General features: G+C 33.7%; 1 protein-coding gene across 1 annotated transcript in view; it reads left to right on the top strand.

Annotated features, from left to right (window-relative positions):
- Positions 1–21651, top strand: part of PTPRQ (protein tyrosine phosphatase receptor type Q) — a 192862-nt gene extending 171211 nt beyond the window's left edge. The window contains exons 39-44 of the mRNA XM_076007142.1: positions 10461–10595; positions 10783–10908; positions 11751–11899; positions 14581–14716; positions 20015–20138; positions 20385–21651. Coding sequence (XP_075863257.1) covers positions 10461–10595; positions 10783–10908; positions 11751–11899; positions 14581–14716; positions 20015–20138; positions 20385–20422 — 708 coding nt within the window. The 3' untranslated portion in view covers positions 20423–21651. The remainder of the gene's footprint in view (positions 1–10460; positions 10596–10782; positions 10909–11750; positions 11900–14580; positions 14717–20014; positions 20139–20384) is intronic.

Here is a 21651-nt window from a genome sequence, read left to right as displayed (position 1 = left end):
TTGTCCGTATATGCATTGTTTTATATCTGACTTCTTTGTTCTGTTTCATTAGTCTATGTCTTTTTTTTAAATTTCATCATATTATGGAGGTACAAATATTGTTAGGGTTACAAATATTGCCCCTGCCCCCCTCTCTCCCCCCAATGTGTCCAGTCCCCCGATGGTGTGCATCACACACGTTATGGAAGCACACCCCTTTCCTCCTCCCCCCTACCGCCTGCCCACCACCCAATAAAAAGTTTTGTTTTGATTTTTTTTTTGACATTTTGGTTACATTGTCTTTATTTTTGTGCCAATACCATGCTGTCTTGTTTACTATAGCCTAGCCTTGTAGTATAGTTTGATATCTTCACATATCTACAAAAAATAATTCTACACTTCATTTGGAACCAGAAAATAGCCAGAATAGCCAAAGAAACCTTACACAAAAAGAACAAAAGTGGAGTCATCACATTTCCAGAGGTTTCTTATTCATAGGTCTTCTCACTCAGGCCTGTCATTTCCTTCAGTTCTATTGAGGCTCTCTAATATGATGCTCCATCCTTTCACCAACATTGAACATACTTGTCCTGTGTCCCATTCACTGCAAACCTCTATGAAGTGGGAAAAAAAGAATTCATCCTAAATCCTATATTGGTTTATAATTACTCCCAAATTACAAAAACATATTGGGTCCTATTCTCAAAAGAGTGAATAATGGGAGAATGTAAGACTTCTTAACAGGGGAAGTGAGAGAGGGTTTGGAGAAGTTAATGTATCCTTTAAATTTCATCCTATTTCTATGTTAGAACTTTAAATTTGTACTTAAAGAACCCCAAGAAGGTATTATTGTGATATTTTATTCATTTATCAAATGGTCTATTCCCTTGAAAATGTAATTCTTTTCTAAACATTTTGTTGAAACTTTATGCTTACTAATTTCCATTGTAGGCTAAACTCTTCAGCATGTTAAAGTTTTACTTTGATTTATGTAATGATGTAGATATGCATTTAGATATTCAAATTTAATCACTGTTCTAATAATCAGATGCCCTGTGATGCCATAGAGTAGGACAGGGGCAACGGGTTGTAACAGTGAACTATTGATTTATACCATTTTTAATTAACCAATAAGTAGATATGAATCAACAGCTCATATGCTCTGATGTTCCACCAGGAGTGACAGCACAGGATATGAATGATTAAGAAGGAAATCAGACAATTTTAGTAGGGGTAGCTGAACCACACAGACTATATGAGCAAAGTAATTTTCATAAACCACCAATGTTGCCTTTAAATATTATAGATTGTCAGCAGACAGTGGTTAGCAAATAATAATGCAGTATGGGCAACAAACTCGGAAGCCTTAAGATATAACATATATTCCCATCGCTTCTCAGCCTTTTGGCTAAGATCAAGTGAAGATATAATATATATTCTGCTATAATAAGTAATGCTATAATATAATAAATCATTATGACCCATATGTAATGATATGCAAAATCATTGCTGAGCTACATGGTAAGGAGACTTAGATAGAAAGCACCTTTCATGAAGGCAGATTTCCATATTAGGGTGGGCAGTGTTCTGTGTTGCTCTTAGTTTTCAGGGAAATCTTCTTTGCCTGGGATGCTGAGACAGATGCATAGATATAACGATGATACTGTGGTGGTCCTCATTTCTCCAGCTCCAAATTCAGGCATTCTCTACCTCAGAAAGAATGTCGGATGTCTTAATTTCTCTCTACTTCCCAGTATTGTTCCATGGCACTTCCATCTGAAAGTTCATAAAGCTTGTCCCAGGAGCAAAAGACAGAAGTCATTTATGAATGGATTCTGGGTTCCTATTTCTTTGGAAGCTAGGGACCAAGGGAAGAGAACTATAAAGGGAGGTAGGGAAAAAAGAGAAATAATTAAGGTTCAGATAGGAAAATGAAAAACTGAAACTTTGGGAAGGAAAAGAGGAGGACCAGTAGGTGGTCTCAGGGCTGTTCTCTAAGACTAAGAAACTCCAGGTCAGGGTCCATAATAAGGTTAATATGCCATTATTCCTCTGTTCTTGGCCACTCTTGGGAATTGTGCGCCTGGAGCTAGGACTTAGGAAGAGCCTGGAAATTTCTGATGAAGGATGGACTGTGAGAGAGAGAGGTAGGAAGGGGAAAAGATATTGCAGCCCTGTAAGCAGTCACCAGCCATACAAATGACTTTAGAAATATTTTCAAGAGTCAACAGTGAAAATTTTGATTTTAGGGACAAGAGAAAAGCTCTGAACCCTCAAAATGATCTCTTATGTCAACCTGTGGTACCTAAAATTAGTTTAACTTGAGACACCTTTAACACAATTAGGGATTAAAGGCTTTGATGCAAGTGAGCTGTACTAACATCAGAAACATCAGATGTGTTCCCATTTTGATAAAGGATTATGATACTAAAGGATATTGAGTCTCTCAAAAAGTGAAATGCAAATGACCAGGAGAAACATTTTATAAATCAATCAAAGTAAATCTTCTCTCCTCTTTGGTCCCTCCACACTGTGTATATTTAGCATACTTATCATATTCTAACTTACATTGTATCTCGCTTATTGGTTGGCTTCTCTGTGTGAGGTAGACCATAGGTTCTGGGTTCTATATGAGGATGAGCAAGTATATTCCCTCTTCTCTAAGTGCCATCTAAGGATAGGAATTTGGTCTTCATGATCTGAATATCAGTCATTCGATATGCATTGAGGACCCACAAAACACACACGTAGAGAAACATATAAACATATGCATACTTATACATATTATTTACAAGGATATACTAGGCAGTTTGGGAGATATTATGAGATACATACATATATGTTCATATGTATGTAGATTCTCTCACTTCTTTGACAATAAGACCCAATATATGATTATAATTTTGGAATAATTATCAACAAATATGGGATATAATTATATATTTTTACATAAACACATATGTATACACAAACCTATACATATAGGCATATATAAATATATCACCATTAATGCCCAGCACATTTTCTTTAGGATAATAAAGTAATTGACAGTGTTTATTGAATTGAACATAATTTCACATTCCACATTTTTTCCCTTAGAGCTAAGCCCACTTGCTTTCTTATATGGGTAAATAAAGAGAAGTTGTTCAAGGACATTGATAGGTCCTAAAATGTCATTGTCACCTACATACTGTGGATAAACTTTAATGTAAATATTGTCTGCATGTTTATATTTTTAAAAACCTTCCTATTTATTTATCATTTTAAAATTTTCAAAGCAATTTCATATGCATTATTTTACAAATAGTCTTCAAAATGATTCATGAAAATAATTATTATCTCTAATTTACATTTAGGAAAGTGAGGATTAGCTCATTAGGTCTGGTCTACTATATACACTATTAGAAAGGAATAAAACCAAAACCAGAGTTCTAGTCTCTAGACCTATACATTGTTTTCATTAATCATACATACTGCCTTTTTCTGTACAGATTTAATGAAATCTCTTATCTTCACTAAACTTAATGCCAAAATTATTGAGATAGTATGCAGATAATTTAGGTGTGCCCATTCCAAGATTCAGAATAGTTAAATCTCAAAGCAACAAGGTAAGAACTGATTGGTGTTGCCTTCTCTATACCTGTGCTAATTCTATCAGCATGTACAAATTCACTAGATATAATTGAATAACTTGTAGATGATATTAGAATAAAACAAAAGAAAATATATTGATTTTTAAGCAGTGTTTAAATTGCTTTTTTAGCATGTAGTTCTACAATACCTGGGATATAGTAGGCACTTAGTAATTGTTGATTAAGTGAGTTCATTAAAAGGAGCATTATATTTAAGTGGGTAAATATACATGCTTCAGAGTTCAAATGGACCTGGGCTCGAATTCTTTCTCTGCCTATTTGTTGCTGTATGATCTTAAACTTTGAGTTAAGTTTAATAATAATGATACCTTCCTTGGAGGCAGATGTGGAGATCAAAGAAGGTATTGCATATAAGCCACTAATCATACTGCATGACACATTGGAAACACTTTAATAAATGCATGTTACTTTCATTATTGTTGATATTTAGTATTAATAGTAATAAATTCTACACTTTCTTGGAGGGTAATCCAATGGAAAATCTTTGAGCCAATTTAACAGCTGCAATGAAAAGTGCCATCTATGGTTAAATATCATAATGAAGGTTGAAATGTGAAATGAAATATACACTTTGTTCCAATTATCACAGAGTTTTAAAAACTGGTAAACTATATATTCCAATTAAAGTACAAGAAGTTTCTTCTCAGAAAAAGTCAAAAGTTTGCAACACATATATTCAAAGGTAAAGGCAGAAATAGTAAATAGAACTGACCTCTTCACAAATTACCATGGACATGGCTCCTAAACATGCTATCTTTAGGTGAACATTTTACCTGATGCTTTCCCTTTCCCTAAAATAAATTTGCCTTTATAGAGGGAAAATTTAAATCTATCTTAACTTCTTTACATGTGAATCAAGGAAAAATATGTGACCATATGAAGATACATTTAAATGACAGATGGTACATTGATATATGGTGTATTAAAAAAGAAATTAAAAATAAGATTTATAAAGAATGTTTATTATCCTAGAAAACTGAGATCATATAATGTTATTTTTGTAAATAAGTGATACAATTTAATATAAATAATAATCCCAATTATTTATGTATGTATATATATTATACAATATAATATTTAGTATATAGTATGTGATATATAGCCTATGTTACTCTACATGTAACCTGGTCTCCTCCTAGGAATACTGCCTTTCTGGCATGGCTTACCAGTGAGTCTATATTCTTTCCTATATGCACTCAGTATAAGGGCTAAGTTGCCTCAGTCCTCACTGCCATTTTCAGATCATTCTCTCTCCCTCCTCCCTAAAATCACCAGCTAAAATTCATGCCATCAGGTTTAGGACCCACTATTCCTCCTTTTGGAAGTTAACTACCATCTCCTAAGTCACTCTTTCTCATTTCTTAAAGACTTAACTCCAAAATCACTGCTGCACTTTCAACACTACTTCTGTCATAATTGTTGATGTCAAAATCCATATAGAATATTGGTCCATTGCCCTGTCCATCACTTTCTTGACCTCTTCTCTTCCAACTACTTACCCTCCACTCAACCTCCTCACCTTCTCCCATGTTCACAACCTAAACCTTGTCACTACCAACCATTGTAGTCTCTCCATAATCTGAACTTCAGACATCTCACTATCTCTCCAAAATCTTTCTTTCAAGAGATCACTGGACTCTGATCATTCTTCAACCCTCCTTTGATCTACAGTCCTTTGATTCCATCATATTTTCAGTTTTTTATAGCCCATTCAAGACTTCAATATTTTTCTTGCTCAGCTTGAATTCCATGCTTTGTTTTGTTTCCACTGTTGTATATATTCTCAATTCTAGAATTTCTCTCTTTTAGTCTTAATCTCTTGAAAAATGCCCAATCTTGGTTAAAAAAAAACTTTCTGTGGATTTTTTCTATGTGTTACTGGACATGAGAAAAGTTCATGACCATGCCAAAATGTCTCATGGCCACTTGAAGTCAAAATTTATTTTTGTCTTATGTTCCCCTAATCCATTCAGCCTCCCTTTCTACTGGACTACTACTATTTCACTCCTTCTCTCTCCTCCAACCTCCAACACTTTATTCCTAACTTTCAGCTATCTCTGATGGCTTATTTATTATTTCACTGATAAAATGTAAGAGACTAAAAGAAAATATTCAAAAGGTATCTGCATTTATGTCCATATACTCAGTATTTCTCCTGTAGCTATATATAAACTGTCCTTCCCCCTAGTAATAGCAAACCCTTCCACTTGGACACTAAATGATATCTCCCCTTGCCTCTCAACAACATGGATTGAGGAATTCTCTGTTCTGTACCATCAATTTTACTCATCTAGCAGCCAAACAAACATATTGTAATTTTTTCTATCTTAAAAAGGTCTTGATACTACAGCTCTCTCTGGCTACTTCCCTATTGTTCTATGTCCCATCTATACCAGAGCCCTGTGCAGAGTTTTCTATACTTACTACCTTTTCCTTATCTCTTCAGGCCTCTCCAATAAGGCTTTCATGCTAAGCAAACACAGTATTGAACCAGCTATTTTCAAGATCACTAATTAACTTCTCATAAAACTAAAATCATGCCTCAGTCCCCACTTTATTTAACCTATCAGCAGCTCTGACTCTTTCATCTTAGTCTTTCTGGTTCTGTCTCAGTTGCTAGACCTCCGAGCATTGAAATGATCCTGGAGTTCAATCCTTGAATTTACCATCTTTTTCTAAACTCATTTCCTTGATGATCTCATTCATTCCCATGATGTTAAGTAAGGGATATGTGGTGATTACTTTCAAATTTATGTCTCTAGTTTGGATTTCTTCCTGAACTCCAAACTCATATACATAATGGCCTTCCTGGCATTCTCACTTGAATATCTAATAACAATTTCAATTTTAATATGTCCAATGTGAATTCCTGTTTTTCCTAACAAATCTATTCATCCTAAGACCTCAAAAGCATAGGCAACAAAAGCAAAATAGACAAGTGAGGTTATATCAAGCTAAAAAGTATATGCACAGCAAAGGAAACAACCAACAAAATGAAATGAAAAGACAACATGCAGAATGGGAGAAAATATTGTAAATCAGTCATCCAAAAAGAGATTAATATCCAGAATATATAATGAACTCAACAGCAAAAAAACAAATAATTAAATTTAAAAATGGGCAAATGAGCCAAATAGACATATATCAAAAGATACATACAAACAACCAAGAGGTATATGAAAAAATGATCAATATCACTAATCAGCAGGGAAATGCAAATCAAAACCACAATGAGATATCACCTCACCACAATTAGAATGGCTATTATCAAGAAGACAAAAAATAGGCCGGGCGCTGTGGCTCACGCCTGTAATCCTAGCTCTTGGGAGGCCGAGGCGGGCGGATTGCTCAAGGTCAGGAGTTCAAAACCAGCCTGAGCAAGAGCGAGACCCCGTCTCTACTATAAATAGAAAGAAATTAATTGGCCAACTGATATATATATAAAAAATTAGCCAGGCATGGTGGCGCATGCCTGTAGTCCCAGCTACTCGGGAGGCTGAGGCAGAAGGATCACTCAAGCCCAGGAGTTTGAGGTTGCTGTGAGCTAGGCTGACGCCACGGCACTCACTCTAGCCTGGACAACAAAGCGAGACTCTGTCTCAAAAAAAAAAAAAAAAAAAAAAGAAGAAGACAAAAAATAAATGCTGGCAAGGATGCATAGAAAGGGGAATTCTTATACATTGTTGTTGGGAGTGTAAACTGGTACAGCCACTATGAAGAACAGTATGGAATTTCCTCAAAATCTAAAAATAAAACTAGTATATGATCTAGCAATCCCTCTACTGAGGGAAATGAAAGGAAATCAGTATCATAAAGAGATAGCTTCACTACCACATTTATTACAGCACTATTTATAATAGCCAAGATATGGAATCAACCTAAATGTTCATCAACATATGAATAGATTAAAAAATACGGTGTATATACACTATGTGGAATACTAATCAGCCATTAAAAAGAACAAAATCTTGTCATTTGCATCAACATGAATGAGCTTGGAGGACATTATGTTAAGTGAAATAGGCCAGGAACAGAAGGATAAATATAGCATATTCTCACTCCTATGTGGAAGGTGAAAAAGTTCATTTCATGGAAGTAGAGAGTAGAATAGTGGTTACTAGAGGCTGTTAAGGTTACAGGGAAAGGGATATAGTGAGAGGTTGGTTATCAAATCCAAAGTTACAGCTCCACAGGAGGAATAAATTTTAGTGTCCGATAGCACTGTAGTAGGATGACTGTAATTAATAATTAACAATTTATTGTATATTTTCAAATAGCTAGAAGAGAAGATTTCGACTGTTCCTAACAAGAAAATGTGGTGATGGATATACTAATTAAGTTGATTTGATCATTACACACTGTATACATGTATCAAAACATCATATTGTACCCCATAAAAATGTACAGTATGTCCATTAAAAATAATAAAGAAAGCAAAAAACAAGTCTGCTCATTCTGAAGTCTTTCCTACCTTCCTCTGGAGTCATTATTGATTCCTCTATTTCTCTCACACCCAATATCCAATCTGTCAACAAATTCTGTTGGCTCTGCCTTCAAAATATATCTAGATCTAATCTCTTCTTACCATACCTATTGCTACCACGCAAGCTACCAATATTTCTTGGCTGGATTATTGCAATAACCTTCTAAGTATTCTCTCTCCTTTTATCTTTAAACCCCTGTAGGCTGGTCTCCTTATAGAAACCCACATGAAACTGTTAAACCATATACTATGTTCAAAACCTTTCTTCTAATGGCTTTCTGTGTCATTCAGAGTAAAAGCCAAGGTCTTATAATTACCTATTAAGACCTAAAGCACCATTTATTTTCCCTGCTCTGCGTTCTGACCATCTTCTAGTACTCTGCCTCCTCACTTATTCTATACCAGCCACCTGCTATTCTTAGAACATTCCTGACACCTGTCTCCTTTAAGGCTAGGGAACCTGTCTCCTTTAAGACTCATTTACCTGGAACGCTTTTCCCCCAAAGTCCTGCAGGGTTCACTCCCTCCCTTCTTCAAGACTTTCTTCACATGTCACCAATGAATCTTTTCTGAACACTATATTTTCTAAAAATGCTAGGTCATAGAACTTACCCCCTTTAAAAATTCTATGTAGTTTACTTATTTAATACACTTAGTAATAGAGAAATGTCTATTCCCACTAACTGGAATGTAAGATAAATGAGGGTAGGAACTTTAGTGTCCTTTGTCAGGGATGAATCCCCCAGATTCTAAAACAATGCCTGGAACACAACAGTCACTCACAAATCTTGATTGAATGAAGAAATGTGCATATTTTTTATATCTGTGAAGAAAGCAACCAAAATATTAATGGTGCCTCACTGTGGATAGGCAGATTATAGATGAATTCTACTTTCTATTGTATATTTTCCTGAATTTTCCAAATATTCTACATTGAACACATATTAGTTTTTAACAACAATAAAAAATTCGGTATACTTTTATTTTTTATTACATATTCAGATGTTTAAGCTCAGACTAGGAAAACAAAAATGCTGTACACATAGTGTATTTAAGAGACTGAATATTTTATCCTGGCAACTCAGTTGCTAGCACTGTAATTTGAGAAAATCACCAGAAGTACCTCATTTACTTGTTAGATTGATTTTATGGTCCCTTGAAATTTGAAATGTATATTAATTTTTATATTACTACATTCTCTGACTACTGAGACTTGTCTAATGTAAAGAACTAAATTTTACCTTTAATTAATCATTACAGTATCTTCCTGTTTGAAATAGATGTCATTCCACTAATATGTTTTTTATTCATACAGTACTTTTATTTAAGAAAAATCTAGAAGATGGGCATGGTGGCTCCTGCCTGTAATTCTAACACTTTGGGAGGTTGAAATGGGAGGATCACTTGAGGACAGGAATTTGAGGCTATAGGGAGCTGTGATTATGCCACTGCACTCTATCCTAGGCAACAGAGAGAAACCACATCTCTAAAACAACAAAGAAAAATCTACAAATACTGTTATCAATTATATAAACTCAAATGGCATGCTGATGTTCCAGGTGAATGGACCAAGTTTCAGAACAATTTGATAGTATGCACAAAGATGTCATAATAGAGTTGAGACAGATCTCAGGTCCTATGAGTATATTGCATTAGCAAAATGAACTTTCATATTACCTCCACATTTTTCTTAGTTCAGAGCTCTAGAGAGTAAATACTAATGCTATAGTATAAGTAGATAAGTAATTTCTTGGTGGAAGAGTATGAAAATATCTACACAGTCCATGACAGAAACATCGTGGTGTAGGTAAGAGAGCTGACCTGGGCTCAGACTACCAGTGGTGAACTGTGGCAAATTACTACTTTCTAGTTTTCAATATCTTCATCTGTGAAATGAAGATACTATATGTATTCATTCACAAGGTTTTTATAAGAAATAATTAGCTGAAATATTAAATATAAAATGCTTAGCATATTGCTTGCCAAGAAGACTCAGACTTTGTGAGACCTTGATTAAGGTTCAATATTATTATTACTATTATGTAGTTTTAATGTTTTATACAAAAATTAGATATAAATTTTAAGAGCAATTAGTTGTATACTATACAGATACAGATTGTGTATCTATATACTATACAGATACTATATACTATACAGATACTATAGATTGTGAGATTAAAATTAGACATTAGAAATTTTTTATTTAAGATTCTCTAGAATTTTAAAATATATATTTTAAAATGTTATGTCATTTTATAACTAGTATATTTTTCATGTATTGATCAAAAAATAAAACATGTATCTATGTAACTAGTAATCAAGTATATATACTTTTATCCTTCTAGGGCTATTTATGTCCAAATGAATTTATTGCTACTCAAGGTCCACTACCAGGAACAGTTGGAGATTTTTGGAGAATGGTGTGGGAAACCAGAGCAAAAACATTAGTAATGCTAACCCAGTGTTTTGAAAAAGGGCGGGTAAGTTTTTAAAAAATCTTTTCATGAAATGTTATTTTACAATTGTGTTAACATACTCACAGTAGCCAGTACTGTGAGTCATGAATAACTTGGACATCCATAAAGCTATTTTAACTTAGTAGCAATAACTGTAATATGGATCAATATAACAATGACTCTTGTGACTGGTGATTTTCTCTGAATGCAGATCAGATGCCATCAATATTGGCCAGAGGACAACAAGCCAGTTACTGTCTTTGGAGATATAGTGATTACAAAGCTAATGGAGGATGTTCAAATAGATTGGACCATCAGGGATCTGAAAATTGAAAGGGTAAAAAACAATGGGGCGAGAGAACATGACATAAAATATGAATGATCTAGATATATAAAGTAAAATTAGCTTCTAGAACTATCCCTTTCAAAGATACCTATATATTCAATGATGCTTTTTCTATTGTTTTCTAAACAGACTTTTCATTTGAGACCTGACTCAGTATCTGCCATTGTGTTTACTTCCAATATCACATGGTTAAAGTGTATATCAACAAATTAGCATTAAACATAAGCAGAAAAAGGAGGAAAAACAATTAGATCACTAGGTTCATTTATTTAATGAAGAAACTGTAATGTTTGGCTTGAGACAGCAATTTTTTAAATCATTCATCTCTATTTGGGTGTTAACAATTTGATTTTCTTTTTAATCCAGAATGAATACAGAAGAGATTGTGCAGGATCCCACTTTATTGGTCTACAAATGACTATATACACAGAAAATGATACAAAGATCTTTATACTTTCTGACATATAGGACACTCAATACCTGTGTTTGGAATAATTTGTGAATGTGTTTAACTTTTGGGTCAAAATTATTTTAGAACCTATTAATCCAAGTGCTACAAAAATGTTATACTACATTTGTATATTAATACTCTATATTAATATCTATTTCCAAGCTTTCTTATTGCTTCCATTCATACTGAAAGTTAGCTCTCTTTATTGTAACAATAAAAGCTCTGGTCTCTCCAATAGGAAATAATGAAAACAGACTTTGTTCAGTTTGGTAAATAGCTGTTTTTAAAATATCACCTTTAAAAAGTGTGATATCAATTGTCTTCAGCCTTCATTGTGGTACTTAAATAATTTTATCATTCATTAATCTGTCACTTTTTCTAGCATGGGGATTACATGACCGTTCGACAGTGTAACTTTACAGCTTGGCCTGAGCATGGGGTTCCTGAAAACAGTGCTCCCCTAATTCACTTTGTGAAGTTAGTTCGAGCAAGCAGAGCACATGACACCACACCTATGATTGTTCACTGCAGGTAAGAAAGCGATATTTTTAGAACCTTCTATTAAACACTAGAAATGGTCTTTAACCCCATTAGTCTTTTTATTATTATGATACCATTGTTTTTTTTATAGAATCTTAATATAGAATTGTTCCAGCTTACAGTTTTCAGATATTTAGCATTTAACATTTCTAGACACATTGGTATGATTTGTTTTTTAACATGATAGCTCTAAATCAATCTTGACCTAAATCTCTTTCACAATTGAAGTTTGGAGATTAGAGGAAAATGTAGAACATGACACATCTACAACAGCTAAATTCATAGATACAGAAAGTAGAATTGTGGCAACAAACAAAGGGGGAGATGGAGAGTTATTTAATCCACACAGAGCCTCTATTTGGGATGATGAAAAAGTTCTGCAAATGGATAGTGGTGATGTTTGTACAACATTGAGAATGTGCTTACTGCCACTGAATTGTATACTTAAAAGTGGTAAAAATGGCAAATTCTATATTAATCTTTTACTACAATAAAACCATATTTAAAAAGTAATAATCTTTTAATAATTTTTTTCTAACAGGAGTATACTATAATTAATATGGTTAAATACTGTATATAAGAAAAGATAAATTCATTCAATTTTAAACTTTTATTTAGAGGGAAAAATCTCAACATATAGGTTAAATGATTATACATTTTTCTGGATAATTTCTATAATTTCTGGATTTTTAAATTATAAGAATAATATATACATGCTTGCTCATTATAAAATATCTGAACAATGTTCAGATTTATAAATCACATAAAATAAAAAAATAGAAGTTTCATTTTTACCCCTCCAACTTAAAATCCTTTCTTATATGTAAAAATTTTAACATAATAGCATATAGTATAAATAGTTTAATAACAGGTATTATAAAGTTAGTTTTTGTTTTTATGCTGGCATCATTGATAACTAAAACCTTTAATGGATAGTAGTTACCTTCAGCTTCTCCATATCTTACATATACACAACCACTGGCATTAAAGCCATTAAAAAAGAAAAGTATTTTCTCCTTTTTAAGCCTCAAAAATAGTACAAAAAAATCACAAAAAAATGTGATTTAATAGATAAGAGATAAGAAAAAAGTATATTCACATCAATGATCATCTTTATATATTACTTTATAACTGTCTACTAAATATTTATCTCCAACCCCAACTTGTTGCCTTGACTTTAGGCTTTTACATTTAGTTTCCAATTCAACATGACAGTCTGAATGACTAAAGAATTCTGAAAATTTGATGTGTCCCAAACAGAACACTTGATGCAATCTCCAAACAATCACCCTCCTCCTTATTTTTTCCTATCTTGTTAAACCACAAGTTCCTTCTGCTTGGGCCAGAAGCCCTGGAGTCATCCTCGACCCCCTATTTCCTTTCACATGCCTGCAAATACTCTGATCTCTGGCCACCTCTCACCTCCCCACTGCACTCTCCCTGGTTTCCTTGATTTTCTTTGAACACTCAGAACATGCTCTCACTTAGATTTGTTCTCATGTTACTTTCTCTGACCCCCATAGTTGCTTCCTAAATATCCACATGGTATGCTCCCTAACCCTATGCAAGATTCTTTCCAAATATTACATTATCAGACAAGCTTTCTGTGGACCCCATCCCACCCTATCACCCTAACTCATAACTTGATTCATCTCTTTTCATGGCACTTACCACCACTGGGCACATTCTTTGCCTACTTATTCATGTACCATTCATTGTCCTCTAAACCATTAGCTCCATAAGTGCAGCGACTTTGTTTTGTTCACTCCTATACCCCAAGTGCCTATGACAGTGTTTGGCACTCAAAATATATTACATGGTTAAATGACTAATAACTTTGGGCTTATGTATGTACATGCTACCATAATCAGTTTTATGTTGTAAGGTCCATATCATACGAAATTTCCAAATCATAGGAAATTGCTGATATTTGACTGTTTCTTACCTATACAAATAGCAGTTTCATGTAGATGAAAGTAATATTTATAAGACTAGATGACCTTTCAAATATATTTTTTCAGATTGACTTCCTGTTTAACCATTTAAATACCTAGGGATCTTGTCTTTCTCATAGGAATTTCTGAATCAGTCTTGTGAGATTTATCAGTTAACAGTTTCTATAGAGCACATGCCTAACCTTGATTTTTAAGTAATTTCTTAAAACAAAATAGTTTGTCAGTTTTATTATCTATAGGAGGTAAAAACAATTCTAGAAAAAAAGTAAAAAGGTCATTTGAGAGACAAATTTTCATCATGATGCAGAGGAAATGCTGTATGGGCTAAATATTTGAAATTTTTAATAGCATTTCTACTAAATCAAGGTTTCAATCAAAGTTTCTGGTGTTAAGAATTTTTAATGATTTTTCAAAATCTTCTCTATACTTCTCCAACAACATCTCCTAAAATATTATTAAATAAGAGAGTAAGTTCAACCGGTTAAAAGAAAAATAACTCAAAATATTTGATATAATATTAATGATAATTATCCTGCCCTGTTAAACATTATTGATAACAATAAAAATTCCAAAGAAGCTCCAAAGAAAACCTACCTCCAAATAAGAAAAGAAACTGTAAGCATTTATTGCTATCATAGCTCATTATCTTCATCACCATCAACATGAACAACCAACCCTTTGCTGAATCATTTTCATGTAATTTCACTCTTCCTGCAGTGCTGGAGTTGGAAGAACTGGAGTCTTTATTGCTCTGGACCACTTAACACAACATATAAATGACCATGATTTTGTGGATATATATGGACTAGTAGCTGAACTGAGAAGTGAAAGAATGTGCATGGTACAGAATCTGGTAAGATATCTAAATCTATACTCACTCCATGTTAGCTCTAGAATTTCTACATGGGCAATTTGGGTGGTAGCAGTCTTGTTGGACATGGGCTTGAAGCTATATTTGCATAGAGGGCACTGTCTCTTCCTATATTATAATATTTGGGGAAGGCAACTGATAGATGTCATGATAGAAATAAAGCCCACATGCCATGGTCACCCTTCAGCACTGTTACTGACTGCTCATCTTAACTTGTTTATACCGATAGGCATGTAGGAAATAATTCATAACAATTATTTGTCTTTATCATTTAGCAACCTGAGAGCTTGAAAATTAATTCAAATTAATTTTTTTGTAAACATGCTAAGAGTTATAATTGGGAAAACAGTTTAAAATATTGACTGTAATGAGGTTCTATGAATTTCACTTGTCTGTATTTATCCCTATTGCATATCAGTACTAATAATGATTATGTAGCATGTTATCAACTAAATAACTGAGAGTTTTTCATTTGTCATTTTGGTTTGTAGGCAAAAATATGTATAAAATATGTTTTTTTTAATTTTAAAAACTCACACAGTATAATTGTAATGATATAAAAAACTCTCTATTAAGTGTCTAGTGGTTTTCAAGTGTTACACTAGATCCTTTACATGTATTATCTTATTTAATCCCAATTTAATCCTTTACTTGTAAAGAAAGGCCAATAAATCAATCAATAGACTGGGTATTATTGGCTCTGCTTTAGAAATAGGGAAGCAGATGTTTCAAGAAGTTGAGTGATATTTCGAGGTAATATTACTAATAAGTGTCAGAGCCAAAATTCAAACCCTATTCTAATTATACTATACAAGATGTTCCTGTCTGTAGCTTTGGATTGGAATTTGTGTGCTATACAAATAGAGATTTTCTTGCAGTAAATACACAAATCTGCTGTAACAGTATTTTCCAAGTTACAGCCAAGAAAATACAAGCAACATTGAAGTTGTTAAAGGTATGAGAAAATGGGGTTCTCTGCTAAAATAAGCACAAGCAAGACAATTTCTTACAGCCTTTATGCTAATGTGCATTGACAATTCCAAAGACAGAGCCCTTGTGGGCAGCTTTTCCCAAACTTAAATGACTGAGACTTCTCGAACCTTTTTGACTCCAAGCTTATGGAACATTAATGTTCTTAGGAAGATGTTGCTTTAGACCAGAGAAATCCAAACTTTTTGGACTGAACATCCCTTTTAGGAAAAATTTTTGAATATTCAACTCCAGTACAGACATATATTTATTTTTTAAATGTAGTTTATATAATTATGTAAATTATGAAACACAAGCAAAATAAGAAATTTAAACATGAGATAAAGACCAAATAAAGCAATATTTTGAAAACCTTGTTAATTGCTATGGCTTCATATTACCATTAGGGATTTTGAAAAGAGAAAATAGACATGTAGGACAAAGTACTTCCATTTTGATAGTGGTTTTAAAAATGTATTTTAAATTAATTATAATTTTTTAAAAAGTGATCTAGTTTTTTGTCAGATCTGATTACATTGTTGTTATTTTTACCTCCTAGTATGGCTACAAGTTTATTCTAGGAATATGAAAACTGTCAGCCCTGCCAATTTCTTGTCATTCATTTAGGCTGGCATGCCTCTTTGTAGGAATCTTTTTTAGTGCCTTTAATTCTGTGAAGATTGGTTACGTAAAACTAAGTAATGTAATCCATATGCATTCCTTTACATGTTAAAAGAGAATAAATGAATTATCAATCTTCCCTCAGTATACTTCAGAAATGTAATATGACATGTGACCAGGGCCAACTTCATAGGTAGGCAACCTGTGTAGTTTCACAGATCCTAATGCTCAAAAGGGCCCTGCACTTGGCTTAATGTTTGCTGTTGCTATCTTGAAATCTTCATAAATAAATTTTGAGGAAGGAACTTCACCTTTTGCAGTGAGCCCTACAAATTACATAGCTGGTCCTTAGCCAAGGGTCTTATGAGGGTTCCAATATTAATCCAACTATTAACCACTATTAAAATTAATTTTCCTTCTTGTTTTTAGTTAAAAATAAGGATAACTAGAAAGCTAACATTTTCCTCCCATGCTCCTAGGTGTGCACATGTACACAGCGATCAGTGCTCTCTAGCTGGCTCTCTTGGGTAAGATAGAGAGTGGAACTGACTGTTTCCTTCTAGAGTCCAGAGTCAATTTTCAAATAATAAATGTTGAAAAAATAATTGCCATGTTCTACAACTTTGTACAATAGAACTTTGTAAAGAATGTGTTCAAGAATGTCTATTAATAATTGTACCCAATTTATTACTCAATATATTTTATAAACTTCATACATTATGCGTGTTTAACCAGTCAGAGCAAAATGTTGCAGCTTGGGTAGAAGAATGGAAAGCACAAGGTTTGTGAAGTCAGAGAACTGAGTTCAGAATCCAGCTCTGGTAATTGTTGACTCTGTGGCTTTGTATAAAGCCTTTGGGAGTTATTGCTCTTTTGTATGGTAGCTGTGTGACACTTCGCAAGTTTATTTTTTTTTTCAATATTAAGAAAAAATATCTAAATCATCAACATAGTGTCCAGCATGCAGTAAGTGTTCAACAAGATTTTGCTGGATTTCCTCCTTGCTGAAGACCAGGCACTTTGAAATTGTCTTTAATTTGTCTGAGCTCCCACACATTAAGCCCCTGTTACTGTCTTTTCCTTGTGGGAAAGTATCACACCTTGGCTCCAGTTCCTACAAACCAGCATAGCCTTGCGTAAGAGTGGTTTCTCATTGCCTTCTATTGCACTAAGGAGTGATTCCAGCTTCCATGAAGAATGTTCGTGTCTCAGCTCGTACTACAGCAGCCATGGGCAGGGTTGCGGAGGCAGAAACCTTAGCAACATACTCCTACTAAAAGGCATCAGAGGGTGTGGCCCATACCCAGGAAAGAGCTTTGATTCCTTTCATTCAAAAAACAGTGCCTTGTAGCCCCAGGAGATTTGAAAGCCCTTCCTAAAAGAATGGTTTGCAGTAAGATAATATCCTAAGCTACTCTTGGTGCCTCAAATAAGGGTTAATCTGTATTAGTCCCTTTCCTGATCTGGATTCTCCTGAAAATTTACTAGCGTGAACTCATATTATGGAAGGAAAAAATAAAATCGAACATATTTTGGCTGCCTAGTTTTTTGCCAGGCATTTTATGTTTAGTCCTTTAATCTCACAATATAGAAATCCCCCATATGATGAACTTGAGCATTATAGAAAGCTTAATTCCTTTCTTTTTTATGTGCACATATGGAAGTAATGCTTGAGTATCAGGCAGGTGGGAGGGGGAAGAAGGGATGGGTAAATTCACACCTAATGAGTGCAGTGTGCACTGTCTGGAGGATGGGCACACTTGTAGCTCTGACATGGGCAGTACAAAGGCAATATATGTAACCAAAGTGTTTATACTCCAGTAATATCATGAAATTAAAAAAAAAAACTTAATTCTTAAGGTAACATGGCTAACTAGGGTGGAAACTGGGATTGAACTTTTTTTCACAACACTACACTGCCTCCTTGGCATAACACGCAATGGCAGACGGACCTTGGATCCTGTAGGACCATCTGGTGGAGCTCAGCCTTCTCTGCTGTCAAAGTTTAAGCTCATCATTCTTTCCAGTGGAGAAGATGAGATCAGGGCAGTCAGAAGCTTCACTTATCAACTGTGACTTCAAATTCAAATGCATTTAAAAAAAAAAAAGAACTCATATATTTATTTTCAAAGAAATTTATATTGTGTCAACAGAAATTATATTGTGCCAATAATGTTATTTCTTTTGTCACATACATTTGAAAATACTCTTTTGGAATTACCTTGAGAAGTAACTTACTAGCAATTTCAATAGAATTTTCACTACTTTATAACAACACTTCATTTCTTAGCAAAATTGAATTTTGTAAACTTGATCATCTGCCTCAACTTATATAACTTGACCTCTCATGACTTTTGGATGTCCTCCAAATTATATCTGCCCTTAAATAATAAAGATTGGCTAGCTGTGAGAATTAAATGAGACTAAGTCAACAAATATTTATTACGCAACTACTATGTGCCAGACACTATTATAGGCAATGGGAATATAGCAGTGCAGGGGTCCTCAAACTTTTTAAACAGGGGGCCAGTTCACTGTCCCTCAGACCGTTGGTGAGTGCACTGTGGGCCTGGGACGAGTTGGCTGCTAAGCAGGACATGCAGCTGCTACAAAAACACCCAGCAGGCCGGATAAATGTCCTAGGCAGGTAGCTGTGGCCCTCGGGCCGTAGTTTGAGGATGCCTGATAGCAGTAAATATGAGTGTTCTGCCCTCATAGAACTGAATTAAGGAAATGTTAGTGGAAACATTTTGTAATCCACAAAGAAATAGATATTCATAATAAAGACCAACAATTTCTGAAGTCTCAATAGAGGAGTTCTGAAAAGGTTTTAAGGTATAATAGCAATAGGTATGAATATATTCTCTGAAGATGATCACTTTTGAGGATGTTCTATTTAAATCAATTGTCAATTTGTATATATTTGGTGATTTTCCTTTAAAGCCATATATGCTTCTTTGTACAAATAGGATGATTTAAAATATACATGTTTTTAGCCTTAACTACTTTTGGGAAAGTACAAACTCAGAAATGCTAACAGGTTACTGAATTATATTGAATACATTTAAAGAATCCAGATGGTATGGAATTTATCCCAAACATTCAGATGAAATGTTATGAGTCCTTGTCTAGCACTGGGATGCTTGGGCATTTCAGCGGCCGCCTGCTTTGTATTTATAAATCAGAACCAGATACTTGACATTAAGTAGGCCAATTGTCCAGGTGATTAGCAGAATTTCAAAGCGAATTTTAAATGTGCTGATGGTATATGGATATATGCTCACTCACAAATTTTAACAGTAAATTTAGCATCTGAATTCCAACAATCATTTGAACAAGAAAACTGTAACAGAAATTATTCGATTTGATCTAACAGAAAAGGAAGCTCATAAACAAATTTAAGTAATATAATTTTCTACTTTTCATAATCATTGCCAAGAAAGAATATATTAATGCTTGGTATTTAATGACAAGTATTAGAAGAAAACTTGAAGCTACAAGAAACCACAGGAATTTGGAAAGCTTTATATTGTAGACAGTCATTTATACACTATTGTAAATTCTATGCCTCTAATCTTAGCTATTTAACACTTGTTCAATTCAATACTGCTTTTCGCTTTAATGATATAACTCCTCTTATGAGAAAAATCTCCACCCCATTTGTTTAACCACTTTTTCTTTGGTGTCTAGGCCCAGTATATCTTTTTACACCAGTGCATTCTGGATCTCTTATCAAATAAGGGAAATAATCAGCCCATCTGTTTTGTTAACTATTCAGCACTTCAGAAGATGGACTCTTTGGATGCCATGGAAGGTAAACTGAAACAATGTATACCCAATTTACTAGTTTACCACCTATAGCAGGAACCTTCATTGTATAATAACCATATGTTAAAAATGTTTTAGAAGCTGGGTTAGTGCACAGATCAACTATTTTCATTTCTTTTTAATCCAAGTCAGCGTAATAGGCTTTCTGTCTGAATTGTATATTTGCCATGAAACATTTAAACCTTTTGAACTGTCATCTTTAATACTTGTAATGTGTTACTTTATGTTATAGGTGATGTTGAGCTTGAATGGGAAGAAACCACCATGTAAATATTTATACTGAAGAATACAGCTGGAAGATATTTTCAAATCCCAGGGGCCAAAATTACCCCCTCATTCTTCTGAATTGAAATGTGCAACCTTAAAGAAATTTTTATGCTTCCCTTACTGTGCCTTACCAAATGGATTGACCATTTTATGAATAGTTTTTAGAAAATACTGAGTTCAAAATAGTTATTTGTTTTGTACAGAATATTATACATTTAAAATGTTTAAGAAAAGACATCCCATACATAGGTTTTTGAAGTCCTCCATACTTATGGAATAAGCCAAATATTAAATTACAATACTAGCATCAATGTTGTAATGTGAATTTTTCCTGTGTATTGGATTTAATTTTGAACAAAAGTTGTAAATGTTGATTCAGTAGTGTTATTTTGGCCTCCAGGGTGTTGACGTATCTTGTGGATAACTTCCAGGACTGTCATAATGATCTGTACTTCCATGTACACCCCTGTGTTTTGAATCTTCTGTTTTATGAGTGCTGAGATATCATCTCATGATCCTGAACAGCTGAACAGTAACCCTCTGACACCGCAGGGATTACTTAGCCTTTATACAACGCACAGTAGCTCTTTGGGGACACTTGGGGCTATTTAAACTGCATTGTGATCAGGATGAAAAATAAATGGAAAAATTAAAAGTGCAATTGCACATATGAAGTTATAGTGTACCTTTCTAGCCTGCCTAAATTTGTACACTTTCAGGCGCAAGTTGTACCACTGTATTGTATGTTCAAATACATAGTTAAATGTATCATAGTATTTGCCCATTACATATATATTCAACTTGATATTAACAATTTTGAAGGATTTCTTCATAAATGTATAAAAACAATAATAATAACATGTAGTGTGTTGCAAGCTTGTAAACTAATGATGTGCTGCTGTGGTGCCAACAGAGAATTCTGAAGAGATTTTATTAAATGGTCGTTATTTCATTTTGTGAGGTTGGTTATTGAGGAATATATTTGGTGGAATCAAAAACAAAAAAATTAACCAGGTTGTAGCAAATTAAAGATTTTTTTTTTAAAGAAAATCTTTTAGGCCCTATCTTATTAAATAGTGACAATGTACTAAGTTTTGAATTATATGAAATTATTTTGTCAGATTTCAATTAATGGTCATAAGAATAAATAGTATTAATTATTGTATTTCTTCTATGATATACTTATTTCTGCTGGAATATACATAAAAAATGTGATGACCAATAAAATTGAA

This window comes from Microcebus murinus, chromosome 10 (genome assembly GCF_040939455.1).
Source record: "Microcebus murinus isolate Inina chromosome 10, M.murinus_Inina_mat1.0, whole genome shotgun sequence".
NCBI classification, from domain to species: Eukaryota; Metazoa; Chordata; class Mammalia; order Primates; family Cheirogaleidae; genus Microcebus; species Microcebus murinus.
The sequence above is the reverse complement of the archived record's forward strand: the minus strand, read 5'-3'. Positions and strand labels throughout refer to the sequence as shown.